The sequence below is a fragment of the Poeciliopsis prolifica genome, unplaced genomic scaffold (genome assembly GCF_027474105.1).
Source record: "Poeciliopsis prolifica strain line A6 unplaced genomic scaffold, Auburn_PproV2 SCAFFOLD008, whole genome shotgun sequence".
Taxonomy (NCBI): Eukaryota; Metazoa; Chordata; class Actinopteri; order Cyprinodontiformes; family Poeciliidae; genus Poeciliopsis; species Poeciliopsis prolifica.
Genome location: NW_026562383.1, coordinates 4,852,327 through 4,864,359, shown reverse-complemented (window position 1 = coordinate 4,864,359; position 12,033 = coordinate 4,852,327). Strand labels below are relative to the sequence as shown.

The window sequence follows — 12,033 nt, the reverse complement described above, 5'->3', positions numbered from 1 at the left end:
TTGAGATGAGAAAAAACGGAAACAAAATGAAGAAGATTAGACCATTTGCAAATCACCCTGAGAAGCTGAAAAATATTCCTGCACATATTCCAATTTTCTTGGAAACTGGTGGATTTTGTCTTTTTTTTTTCTCCACCGATTTGTTCACATGTTCGGCTCCCGCATTCTACTGTAAAAAAAACAAAAAGGAAGCCACATTCCACTTTCCATGCCACTGTTACGCACGATTCTATGTTGGTGAAATTTTCAATAAAACACAGTCTGTGGGCAGCGGAATGATTTGCTTCATTAATGACAGTTTTCTTCTGGTGCCTTCAGGGCGAGGACGGCGCACCCGGAGCTCCTGGGATTTCTGTTAAGGTGGGGCCGTTCCAAACCCGAATTTAATCACATTTCTTTTGCAAACAATTTGCTGTCTGTCAGCTTCTCATCCAGCCCTGCTCAATGGGCTTCAGATGTTATATGAAGCGAATTCCTTGCCGCCATCATTGTTTTACCAAACTGCTTCCAGAGCTGAAGAAAATCCCTCTAAAGCCGCATCGCTTCCACAAACGGCGTCAAAAACTAAACTGGAACATTGTGTACAAAAGATATGCGTGTTGTTTTCACTGCATCGGGCAAATATGTAAATGCATAATGTCCACTTGATGTTGAACTCGATAACTTCTGTCGTTTCAGGGGGAACCAGGGAGGCGAGGGCCGGACGGCCTTCAGGGCGTTGCAGGACTGCCAGGCGCTAGAGTAAGCATCGACAGAGACACGGTGATGACGCCGTACATCCGCATTCATGTCACGCTGGCACGACGAGGAAAACAGTGCGGACATTAACGTATGGTATTAGTTTCCATGTTGTTGCCGTTGGGTTGGCATGGGAACACGATGTTGATGCAGCGCAGGATTCTGGGGCGTCACACTGAAGCAGAGAAGCGAAGTCTGCTGTCGAACGGGTGGAAAATATACGTAAAGTTATCGGCTGTAAAAGCGGTGTTTTAAAATCGGACGTCCCTGTTAAAGACAAGTAAAAGTAAAATGTGAATAAATGTATCGTTTGTCGCTGGAGCAAAGTCTCACACTCACGCTTTTGCGGCACGGAGCAGCACAAGGTGACTGACACCAATTTTGCCCGGTTTGATGCGAGTTTGGGGGCTTCTTGACCTTTCTTGACCTCTGGAAACTTTTCTTAATGTCTTTAAAATGACAGCCGCACAAACTAACACAAAGGCAACACAAACATTGGAGACTGATCTCGTTAGATTTCAAGACGGTGGGGGTGGTGGGGTGGAGGGTGGGGGTCTCACTCACTCCTCCTGTGTCCCAAAGTTGTGAAACTTTACAGAATTAGAAAAAATGCCTTCCTGTCAGATTTAGGACATTTTATAAAGTGACTGTTGAAGGGAATCCAAGAAGAGATTTTGTAATCAATTCTTTGATTTCCTCCCTGAACAAACCCAAAGTGAAATTTATGTCACTGTATGGTGTTTTACACATCGGAGCTCCAGCTAATCTGTACTGATCTGTTAGTGCAAAGCCTTGTGACTAGTTGGACTAGTTGGACTGTGGTTGTAGCCAAAACATTCTAGTTGATGCTAAGTAGAATAAAAATACTTATTTCTTCTTTCAAACAGGGGTCCAAAGGAGAAAAAGGCATCCCAGGACCAAAGGTAGGGAGATTGGATAAAATTGTAAATGATTTATGAAGCACAAGTCGAATTCTTCGGTCTGATAAATATATAGAAAAAATATATGAAAAAAATAAGCATTTTGCTTCCAGGCACAGTTTTAATAAATGTAAATATTGGCACCGCAGGGTGAGGCAGGTGCTGACGGGCTCGGTATCATAGGACCGCCCGGGCCTCCTGGACCTCCAGGACCTGTTGTAAACCTACAGGAAGTAGGCGTTCACACACACACACACACACACACACACACACACACACACACACACACACACACACACACACACACACACACACACACACACACACACACACACACACACACACAATCACCCAGTCTTCTTATTTAAATGAAATATCATTTCAAATCCATGCAAAATGTGACAGATTTACAAGGGCCAAAGTTGAAATTAAATTCTTCTGACAACATTTTGTGTTTGAATGCAGTCAGTTTAAAGCACAAATTTGAAAAGAAATAAAGTAAAATTAAAAAAATTAAAAATTAAATGCACTACTTTTGCTGTAATACATTCACCATATTGTTGGTGAAGTCATTAAAAGATGCTTTGTGTTTCTAATCATGTTTTCTGTCTGCAGCTGCTCCAGAACGCGACAGACGGGATGCTAAACCTGACGGAGCTCAGAGGGCCCCCGGGGCCCAGGGTGTGTGCTCTCTGGCTTCACATGTCAAATGTGTATTCAGTTGATTAAATAATCAATTAAATGTTGTTGTTTTTTCAGAACTATGAAAGTGTAATCAAAGTTTAATGCTATGGATTTGTCAGAATAGATAAACAAGCGAGAGTCGCTGCTTTTCCTGTGCGGACATGAGTGTGTGTTTGTGTGTGTTTGACTCGCTCCAGGGCCCTGAAGGTTTGCCGGGACAAGCTGGGTTTCCAGTGAGTAACTTTTTGCTGCTCCACTGCGCGCTGCGCCCGTTGGCCCCACCGACTCCGTGGCTCACTGACTCTGTGAAAGTCTGTTTGCCACATCATGTTTCTTTTTCAGTAAACCAGCTGCTTAATTTGACAAGAATTCACTTCATATATTTCCATTAGCAGTAGAATTTCCAAAATGGCAAAACCGAACAAATGAACGTCCAGTTTTACGGTCGTCCGTCCTGAACCTTCAGACTCGAGACGGTCAATGACTCCGTCCCGATGTCCTCGGGTTGCACACACTACATTATACTATTACCAAAAGCAGCCGAAGATATTGTTGTATGGAAATGATTCTAGCTAATTCCCTGGGCATTTTTGTATTTGTCTCATTCTTGCTATTTCTGTCTTTGTAATTTTTAGATTGCACAATTTACTGACTTTAGTCCCTTTCCCAGGGCCCCAGAGGACCAAAAGGAGACAGAGGCCCTCAAGGTATTGACGGAGCTACAGGAGAGAAGGTTAGCAACAAGATTTTACAACCTTAATGAGCAGCAGACACACCCTGACAGGCTCTGAAAAATACTGTGAAAATCGCCATGATTCAGCCTCCTTCCCTCAGCAGTCCACACTGAAGAGTGTTGTTATCAGTGCAACGTCACAGCTCTTTGTTTGTAGGATATTTGAGTTTCCAGCTGGGTGTCTGCTGAGGAACACCAGTCATACAGAAAATCTCTTTGCGTATCAGTCGTAAATATTTTTGAAAATATTGTGATTTTTGTATTATTTTTAATGTTTTTTTTTTTTTTGTTTTTTTTTTTTTGCTTTTTATTTGTTTTTACAGGGAGAAAAGGGCGAACCTGGCGTGACAATTGCTGCAGATGGATCTATTTTATCTGGACCGAGGGGCCCTCAGGGTCCAAAGGGCCCAAAGGTGTGTTAAAACAACAACTTGAGTAACTTGTTTATGTTCTGTTTAAGACATCAAGATGAAGCGCGCACTTCTATCAGAACTGCCGTTGCCTCTGTTGTTAGAATTGAATAAAATCACAACGCTTCAGTGAATGTCGGTCACTCCAGTCATCTGAGGAAAAACACATTTGAAGTAGAAATGTAAATATTAAAGAAAGAAACGGACGAGAAAAGCAACACAAGTTATGATGGACACCAGATTGTGATAAAAATAACTTTTTGAAAAAATGTCTCATCTGTGCTATGTTGTAAGGCATATATAACACATGTATAAATGCTAATCATATATATTTAAATCATTGTCATTTTGTTTTTACTCCATAATTTTATGTTTCACTGTACTGCTTTGTGATCTCCCAGGGCGACCGGGGCTTCCCAGGAGCCATCGGGCCTGTGGTGAGTTCAATATTTTACGTTTCCTGGCGTTACACTCCTAAAATGTCAATTTAAGAAGAAGTTGACAACCCCGACACTAAAGTTGTCTAACAGACTGTCTTTCATTTCAGGGACCCATGGGACATCCTGGCCAAAAAGGAGAATATGGTTTCCCTGGACGCCCAGTGAGTAGCTTCATATAATCACGTACCTGCAGAGCGTGTGGCGCGGACAGCAACGCGGCGCTGTGAAAACCACAACCTGCTCCCACGTTTTACTTTTTAGAGCCAGCAGGTAAACGCTGCTGTCTCTTGTTGTAGGGACGACCCGGCATGGTGGGGAGAAAAGGCGACCGAGGAGAATCTGTCAGCCTGCCGGTAAGGAGGAGAGATTACAGAGATTACTAATAATATATGGTTAACGCAACCCAGAGAAATTCAAAGATTTAAGGAGCGACTTACTTTAAAACAAATTGCAGAAACAATACTTCCTTTTTTTTTTTTTTTTAGGGTCCTCCCGGTCCTCCGGGTCCTCCTGGTCCACCAGGACGAATTCTCGGTCTAAATGGAGTAAGTATGCAGCGATCATGGCTTATGTGAAAGTTTTCTAATTAAAGGAACATGTTTCTTAATGTGTTTTTTTTTATTCTAACTGGCTCTTCTTGGATTACAAAGTGCAGTAAGTATTATAGTATTGTAGCTTTATACCAAAAAACAAGTTACTGGTGGCCCTGGTGTCAGAAAAAGAACTGAAAACTTATTAGTTAGTTTGGAGTTCTGTTTCATCCTTTCTGACCACCAGAGGGCGGTGCTGAAAGCGTGCGCCGTTCCAGCAACATATCAACAGAGTCACACCTGTGACATACCGAATGGTCAATCAGACGGGAGGCTCTGGTCCTGCAGAACCTTCTCGCGAAATGCAATAATCCTGAGAGACGAAGAATCTCTGGCGGTCATTCATAGAACTGAATTTTCATTTGACCTACAATACTGTATTGTTAAATACACCGTGTATTTAACAATACAGTGTATTGTATACAGGGTGTTTGGATTTCTACATTTTTTATTTTGGTTAAAACTCTTCGTTGAAATGAAACTCTGCTCACGCTGCTCTCCTCTGAACCCAAAAGACAGTGTTCCCGGTGCGCCCCAGACCGCACTGCAAACTGGGACGAGTAAGTCTGAGCCGGACCGTCTGAATGGTTCCTTCCTGTTGGAAGGGGGACCATCTGGTGGTTCTGGTGGTGTGTGGGATTTTGTTGGTTTTGTTTTTTTTAATAACGCATGAAACCTCTCTGGTGCCTCCTTCCCTCCTTGTTACCTTCCCCTCCTGCTCTCCTAACAGTGTCTGATAAAGCCGCGTGAACGTGGACGTGGCGTGATGGCATCAGGCTTTAACATTTGTCTTGCACAGATTCCCTGCAATATGAAAACATGTTTTGTTTTGGTTTGATTTGTTTTTTAGTCCAAAACGTAACCAGAAAGATCAGTTCCTGCGTGACTGTAGGTGGCTGAGCCGGGTCCAGTCATCACAGACAAATGTTAATGCGAGGTGTTTCGGGAAGGGCATGCCGATCACTTCTTAGCTCATCTGCTCTTTTGAATGAAGATGAAGGGAAGGACCATATCTTGTGTTTATGCAAATCAGAGTTGGTTCATCGTGACGCGTTTGATCAATCAAACCGTACAATGCGCCATAGTCTTTTCGGCTGTTGTAAAAGCGATGGAGCTCCATCTCTGATCTGCTTACTGTCGGGTAGATGAGTAAAGTTTCTTCCTGGTGTCGGGGTTTGTTTTGTTTTGTGTTTTTTTTTCCAACCGGTTAGCATCTCAGAAAGGGATTCTTTGAGAAAAAACATCGTGGGCCAAATAACACATCCAACAAAGCCTGACGAGCAAAAAAAAAAAAAAAACACTTTGACTGGATCCATATGTTGACAATCAAGTGCCAGTATTACAATTGAAAGGAACACAACCGTTTCTGAATTCACCCTGCGCTGTAAAACCTTCGTGCTTCATCCCCGTGCATTAACCTCAGTAACTGAGCATGTGTCTCTTGGATTGAATCAGTCGACTTTATCATCATCGACCCCCTTTTTACCCTGTTTAATGTCCAGCCGTAAGTTTAACACGTGCTCACAACCTGAGCAATCTGGTTATTAATGTGCCTCTGTGTGTGTGTGTGTGTGTGTGTGTGTGTGTGTTTGTGTGTGTGTGTGTGTGTGTAGGAGTCGGTGACAAAGAGAGACTCCGTGGGCCTCAAAGGAGACAAAGGCGACGAAGGGATGCCTGGTGAGCCGGGAACGCCCGGTAAGACTCGTCTCTTTCCTGCTGCAGCAGCCTCTGAATCTGCATCCCTTCAACTTGTCGCTTTCTTTGTCGCCCAACGTCACGCCGCGTCACGACCGCGTTCCCGCCAGCAGCCCCGTTACTTGACGGGGGAGAGGTGAGTGAAAGCCTGTCTGGTGCATCTCCCAACAGATGTTTTATGACGTTCCTCTTCCGAGCAACACGCACAGAACGTGAGAAAACGAGTTGAGATTCGCTTCAGACGAAGTTTAGCAACTTCTGGCGATCAGAGCGTGGAAGACAAACAGCGAGTCTAAGCGTACATCACAATCCACTGTTACGATCGCATCCACCCAGTAAGGATGTGTGAACAAAACACTTTAGAATGAATTCATCTTTTATTGCAGCAAAAGCAAATTAGAAAGTCCACTGTTTGATTTGAGTATGCTTACTTCCGAAGAAATCTTGTAAAAACGCAGTTTTAGTTTTGTTATGTTCTGACTGTTTTCTGTTTGCTCAGGGAGCCAAAGGCGATCTGGGGGTCAAAGGTGAAAAGGGAGAAAAGGGCGACTCGGGCCTGCCCGGTCCTCCAGGACTTCCAGGGAAATCCGGACTTGTGGTGGGTTCAGCTCGAATCGGAGCACAGATCAGACTTTGGTTTTGTTCCCTGCTTGCGCCAGTCGCCAGAACTTGCGAAGCGTTGCGACGACCAAACTGTACGGAGAAATATTTCATTCCATTCTTAACACCAAATTTCAAAACATTTGTACCATTTGAAAAACGATGCAGAACCGGAGCAGGTTGCACATCAAAGCTGCTGCTTATCAACAACTGGCCATGCAAAAGTTGGGCCGATATCAATATCCAATATTAATGTTGCTGTTTTGGTTTGATAACCAATGTTTACTGATATTATATTTATTTTTCAACTATTTTGATACCTTTGAGGAAAAAAACAAACAAAAAACAAACAGCAACAAGATGGAAATAAATATCGGTTGTTCATATTGGCCCCGCTGTATTTATCGGGCCGTTACCGATGTTAATGCCAATGTATCGTGCATCCCTATCAAAAACCCATTAAATCATTATAATCAAGTAAATGTAAGAAAACTTTGGACAAAGAAAAAAAAAAACACACAGCTTTCTTAACGTAATACATCCATGTTTGTGTTTGTGCGTTCAGGGTCCAAAGGGGGAGTCCGTTGTAGGTCCTCCGGGACCGGCTGGTTCTCCTGGTCAACCCGGTGCTCCCGGGCTTGGACGACCTGGGCCCCGAGGTCCGCCTGGCCCTGCTGGGCCCCCGGGACCGGCCCCTGAATATGGATCTGGTGAGTGTTTGACACAAAGAGATTTCAGAGGAACTGAGCTGTATTTCTGTCATCGTGCTGCATATCTTCTCCTCAGATGTCAGCGTCCCTGGTCCTCCAGGTCCTCCCGGTCCACCAGGACCTCCAGGCTACGCTAACCCGGTAAGATGATTAATCCAAAGCACCTGAAAGCACCGGAAAGCGCCGGTAGTGACGCTGTGACGGTGTGTGGTCAGGTGACGACCTTCAAGACCTTCAAGGCTCTCACCAGAGAGATCCAGAGGGCCGCTGAGGGAACGCTGGCGTACGTGTCCGAGAGAGGTGGAGAGCTGTACATCAGGGCACGCAACGGGTGGCGCAAAATCCAGGTTTGTACCGTAGATTTACATTCCTCTGCAGCCACATAAAACACTTTTTTTTTTAAGGTTGCTGCTTTAGCCATTTATCCTCCATTCTTTGCTCTAGTTATTTTTCGTCTTCTCGCGGGACTGGGTGTGCATTTGTGATTTTGCGAAATCAGTTCCGTAATTCTCCCATAATTTCACAGTAAAAGTGACTGCGAATGGCTTCTGTCTGTTCGCGACGACTCGAAACACGTTCCTCACGATTCTTTCATTCATTTATTTCTTTTTTGTAGCTTGGAGAGCTGGTTCAAAACGGAGCTTCCTCGTCAGAAGCGTCTCAGGCTCTGAGCAGAGCTGGAGACTGGAGCAGACCTCAAAGAGTTCACAGCCAGGTTCATATCAACACGCATGCGCACAAAGCCCTCTGTTGACCCAGTGCGTGTTATTTGTTTCAAGCTGGAAGTTTTGCGCATGCGCACAACGCTGGAGGGCGGACAAAAAGACTCTCTCTCTCTGTGTATATATATATATATATGAGGCGTACATTTCAGGTTGAAGGGATTATGTTGACAACCTAACAGCTAAAAGCTTTGGTAGTTGTTGGGTTGCAGCTTTTTGCACGAGTGACGTCACGCTGCTAAACCGACTACTTTTTGTTGCTTCTGTTGATCAGGAGCTGCAGGACGGCAGCAGGGGATTCCAGCCCAGCTACAATATCTTGCCACAGACCATCGAGTCCGTACCTGGAGTGAGTGGGACAAATCCCGCGCTGAGTCGCCTTCGCCTTTTTCTACCGGTGACCTCTCCTCCTCTTTGCCTCTAGCTCCACCTAGTGGCGCTGAATGCTCCGCTCAAAGGCGACATGCGGGGCATCCGCGGGGCAGACTTCCAGTGCTACCAGCAGGCGCGCTCCGTGGGGCTTACCGCCACCTACAGGGCCTTCCTGTCATCACACCTCCAGGACTTGGCCACCATAGTGCGGAAGGCTGACCGCAACAACCTGCCGGTGGTCAATCTGAGGGTGAGGAAATGCTCTTCCTAGTCCAGGTTTTTTTTTTGTTTTATTTATTTATTTTATATATATATATATATATATTTGGTTTCTTGTACAAGATACAACAAATAGTTTTTGTTTTCAAATGTTTTTCTTTTTCCCTACTTCTCTCAGGGGGAAATATTGTTCAGCACTTGGTCCTCCATATTCTCTGAGAATGCCGGCATGTTCAACCCGTCGACACCCATTTACTCTTTTGATGGACACAACATAATGACCGAACCAGCATGGTGAGTGGATGTTAGCATTAGCAACCAGGGAGACACTGCTAAGCAAAGAAAATGTGAGGCGGTATCAACAACCCAGACTCATCATTTTTATTACCAACATTTTTTTTACATTCCAGATTATTGAACTGATGCATAAGAATGAGAAGGAATGAAGTTTTCCCAAAGCGAAAGTTATTGAAAATCGCATGAATAACATAGCATGGTCTGATCTAAGGGTGCGCTGATTTATCGGCCGGTCGATCTGTCGGGCTGATTTCTTTCATTTTGTGATTGACGATTGGTCAATACATCGATCTTATTCACCAATCTTACCTGTCTCACTAAAGATCTAAAAATCACCCACTGTCCTCTTCTGCTTTCCCGTGTGAAAGGTTCGACTGACAGACCGGCCCACCAGGTCATGTCTGCACATTCGCAGTGAACAGTAGTCCCCCCAATGTTACTGAGTCAGCAACTTTCTTGCTATGTCTAGCAACATTTCAGACTAAAATAAATTGGTATTGGCCGAAATCGGAATCGGCAGGTCAGTCTCTTTAAAAACTTGTTCATCTGCGTTTGGCCAGAAAACTGCAATCAGTGCACTGCTAGTAAAGTCAAACCTTAGTAAATAAGAAAGTACAACAAGTATGTAATTAATTAAAAAACAAAATTATTTTTAGTTTCCTCGCTAAGTGATAGATTTAAAAAAAAAAATTCCACAGTGAACGTAATCCGTTCAAATATTGTCAGCAGTAGCAGCTGATGGAAAACTGAAGAACCTATGAGCTCCTCCCTCCTCTCTCTTCTGCCCCCTGCAGGCCGGAGAAGCTGGTGTGGCACGGCTCCAGCACCTTGGGAACCCGGCTGACCGCCAACTACTGCGAGGCGTGGCGGACGGGCGACATGGCGGTGACGGGCCAGGCGGCGCTGCTGCAGACGGGTCGGCTGCTGGGACAACACCCCCGCTCCTGCTCCAACCACTACGCAGTGCTGTGTATAGAGAACACATACGTGGGGAACACACCCCAAAGGAGAACCTGAAGATACACAAACACACGCACGCACAAACGCATATTAACACGCATGCAGGCATGTTGAAAGTGGGAAATATGATTGGGGGAAAAACACATTTAGGCACATGAAACACATGCACACATAGATTGTTGTTATTGTTTTGTTTTTGTGTTTAGTTCCCACCTGAAAGTCGGTGTGAGACGGCAGCTCCACATGTCCGTCCATGTCTAGAGCTCAGTTATTTTTGTAGTCTCTAACAGAGTAAAAAAATAATAACAATAAAAAACACTGTCAGTGTTTGAGAGCTGCCAGCTTTACAATGTTTCTGGGGCTTCTTTGTTTTCCTGCTCCACAGGCAGACAGACAAACTAGTAGAGAAACGTAGCAGAACTGCTGTAAAATAAACCACAAAGTCACTGGTCTGTCTGATAAGAGAAAGTCTCCTTTTTCCTGTTTTCAAACTAAAGTGAAGTTTCATATCTTAAGAAAGGTCTGACAAGACATGCAGCGATATCAGACAAAAAGAGAATACTCATTCATAATGCCACAAGTAAAAAATAAAAAAAAGTCATAAAATATATTTCTTCTATTGCAGTAGCATAATTTCACACATTAAAAAAAATCAAACCAAAACTTCTACAAAATATGTAAAAACAACAACAAAAAATACAATTCCAACATTATTTTTCCCAAAAACTTAGAAAAAAAGTTTTGAAAAAAGATTTTCTAAAAAAATTTAATTTGAAAAGATTTTTTTAAAATGTATAGAAAACAAATTCCAGAAAAAAAAAATTGAAATAATGTTCGACTTCTAAGAAATTGTTCATCAAAAATTCTTCAATTTTTCAAGCACATTTATGCACATTAACATCTATTGGCATTCTAACTGCAACAGAATAATTTTTGTAATGAATTAACATTTTCAGATTGCCTTCTGACTAGAAAATGGTGATCAGTTTGACTCACATCCCGCTATTCAAAATAGGAAAGACAGATCATCCCACCGGAGTATTGATCTTCCCAGAATAAGGAAACGGCTAGGATAAAGTGGATGTTCGTCTAAATTTGCCAATATCTCTATTAGTTCACCTATTCTTCTATTTATACAGTAGCATGTCCTAGGAAAACATAGCTAGTATGCATTCACATGTTGCTGTTTGAAGTTGGAGCATGTTTGTGTTTGTCCACATCATTTATTTCTTATAATACTGTAGATGCCTTTTTCTTTTTTTAATGAAACTCACTAAATGACTGATAATCTCCTCACCACGCTTTAATTGAAATGTTCTGCCTGCAAACTTGACTGTTAGTTGTTCTACTGTCTGATTGTCTCTTCTGTTGAAACAAAAACTTGACTTTCTTGTACTTACCTTCTGGTGCTCACTCAATAAAGTGTCTGATTTTTTATTTTTGGGTTGTGTGTTTTTAATGAGCAGCGACTCTTTCGTTTGGTAGAAATCTCGCTTCATAGTAAGTTGGAATACGATCGCACATTCAGGTCCGTTTATATGTTTTGACTCTTGGCAATCTTCTTCATCCATTTTGCATCTATTTTTGCATCCACGTTTTCCTTCCACTCAACTTTATATTGTTACATGTAGATGCAGCACTCTAAATAATAATCACATTTTGAGGCTCGTCTCTTTTCTGGAGATTGTCGACATTCAGAACCTTAGAAGTGAGAAAAAAGGTTATGGAGAAAGGGGTCATTTTTTTGGGAGAATGACCCCAAAGCACATTTGGTCACTTTGGATCCTTGAAATGTAGAATTTTCTACTGTGATTTATTTATTTTTTCTTCTTTGGACAAACTTTTTTTTAAGTTTTGAGAAACTTCTATGTTTTGTTTTTTGTTTTCTAACAAATTCCTCAGATTTTCCAAGCAAACTGAATTCTTCCCCTTTTGTCTTATAC

The 12,033-nt window shown here is 42.9% G+C and overlaps 1 protein-coding gene across 7 annotated transcripts in view; it reads left to right on the top strand.

Annotated features, from left to right (window-relative positions):
- col15a1b (collagen, type XV, alpha 1b) overlaps positions 1-11,527 on the top strand; it is a 37,006-nt gene extending 25,479 nt beyond the window's left edge. For 4 of the 7 annotated variants that reach the window (XM_055032707.1, XM_055032704.1, XM_055032705.1 and 1 more), the window contains 24 exons: positions 319-360; positions 679-741; positions 1,626-1,661; positions 1,808-1,891; positions 2,274-2,339; positions 2,540-2,575; positions 3,013-3,075; positions 3,399-3,488; positions 3,887-3,922; positions 4,033-4,086; positions 4,222-4,278; positions 4,411-4,470; positions 5,031-5,075; positions 6,129-6,210; positions 6,321-6,346; positions 6,710-6,808; positions 7,376-7,520; positions 7,597-7,661; positions 7,736-7,867; positions 8,137-8,235; positions 8,517-8,591; positions 8,667-8,864; positions 9,012-9,127; positions 9,925-11,527. In XM_055032707.1, coding sequence (XP_054888682.1) covers positions 319-360; positions 679-741; positions 1,626-1,661; positions 1,808-1,891; positions 2,274-2,339; positions 2,540-2,575; positions 3,013-3,075; positions 3,399-3,488; positions 3,887-3,922; positions 4,033-4,086; positions 4,222-4,278; positions 4,411-4,470; positions 5,031-5,075; positions 6,129-6,210; positions 6,321-6,346; positions 6,710-6,808; positions 7,376-7,520; positions 7,597-7,661; positions 7,736-7,867; positions 8,137-8,235; positions 8,517-8,591; positions 8,667-8,864; positions 9,012-9,127; positions 9,925-10,147 — 1,992 coding nt within the window. In that variant the 3' untranslated portion in view covers positions 10,148-11,527. The remainder of the gene's footprint in view (positions 1-318; positions 361-678; positions 742-1,625; positions 1,662-1,807; positions 1,892-2,273; positions 2,340-2,539; positions 2,576-3,012; positions 3,076-3,398; positions 3,489-3,886; positions 3,923-4,032; positions 4,087-4,221; positions 4,279-4,410; positions 4,471-5,030; positions 5,076-6,128; positions 6,211-6,320; positions 6,347-6,709; positions 6,809-7,375; positions 7,521-7,596; positions 7,662-7,735; positions 7,868-8,136; positions 8,236-8,516; positions 8,592-8,666; positions 8,865-9,011; positions 9,128-9,924) is intronic. The other 3 variants (XM_055032706.1, XM_055032703.1, XM_055032702.1) reach the window with 2 other exon arrangements.
- The last annotated feature ends 506 nt before the right edge of the window (positions 11,528-12,033 follow it).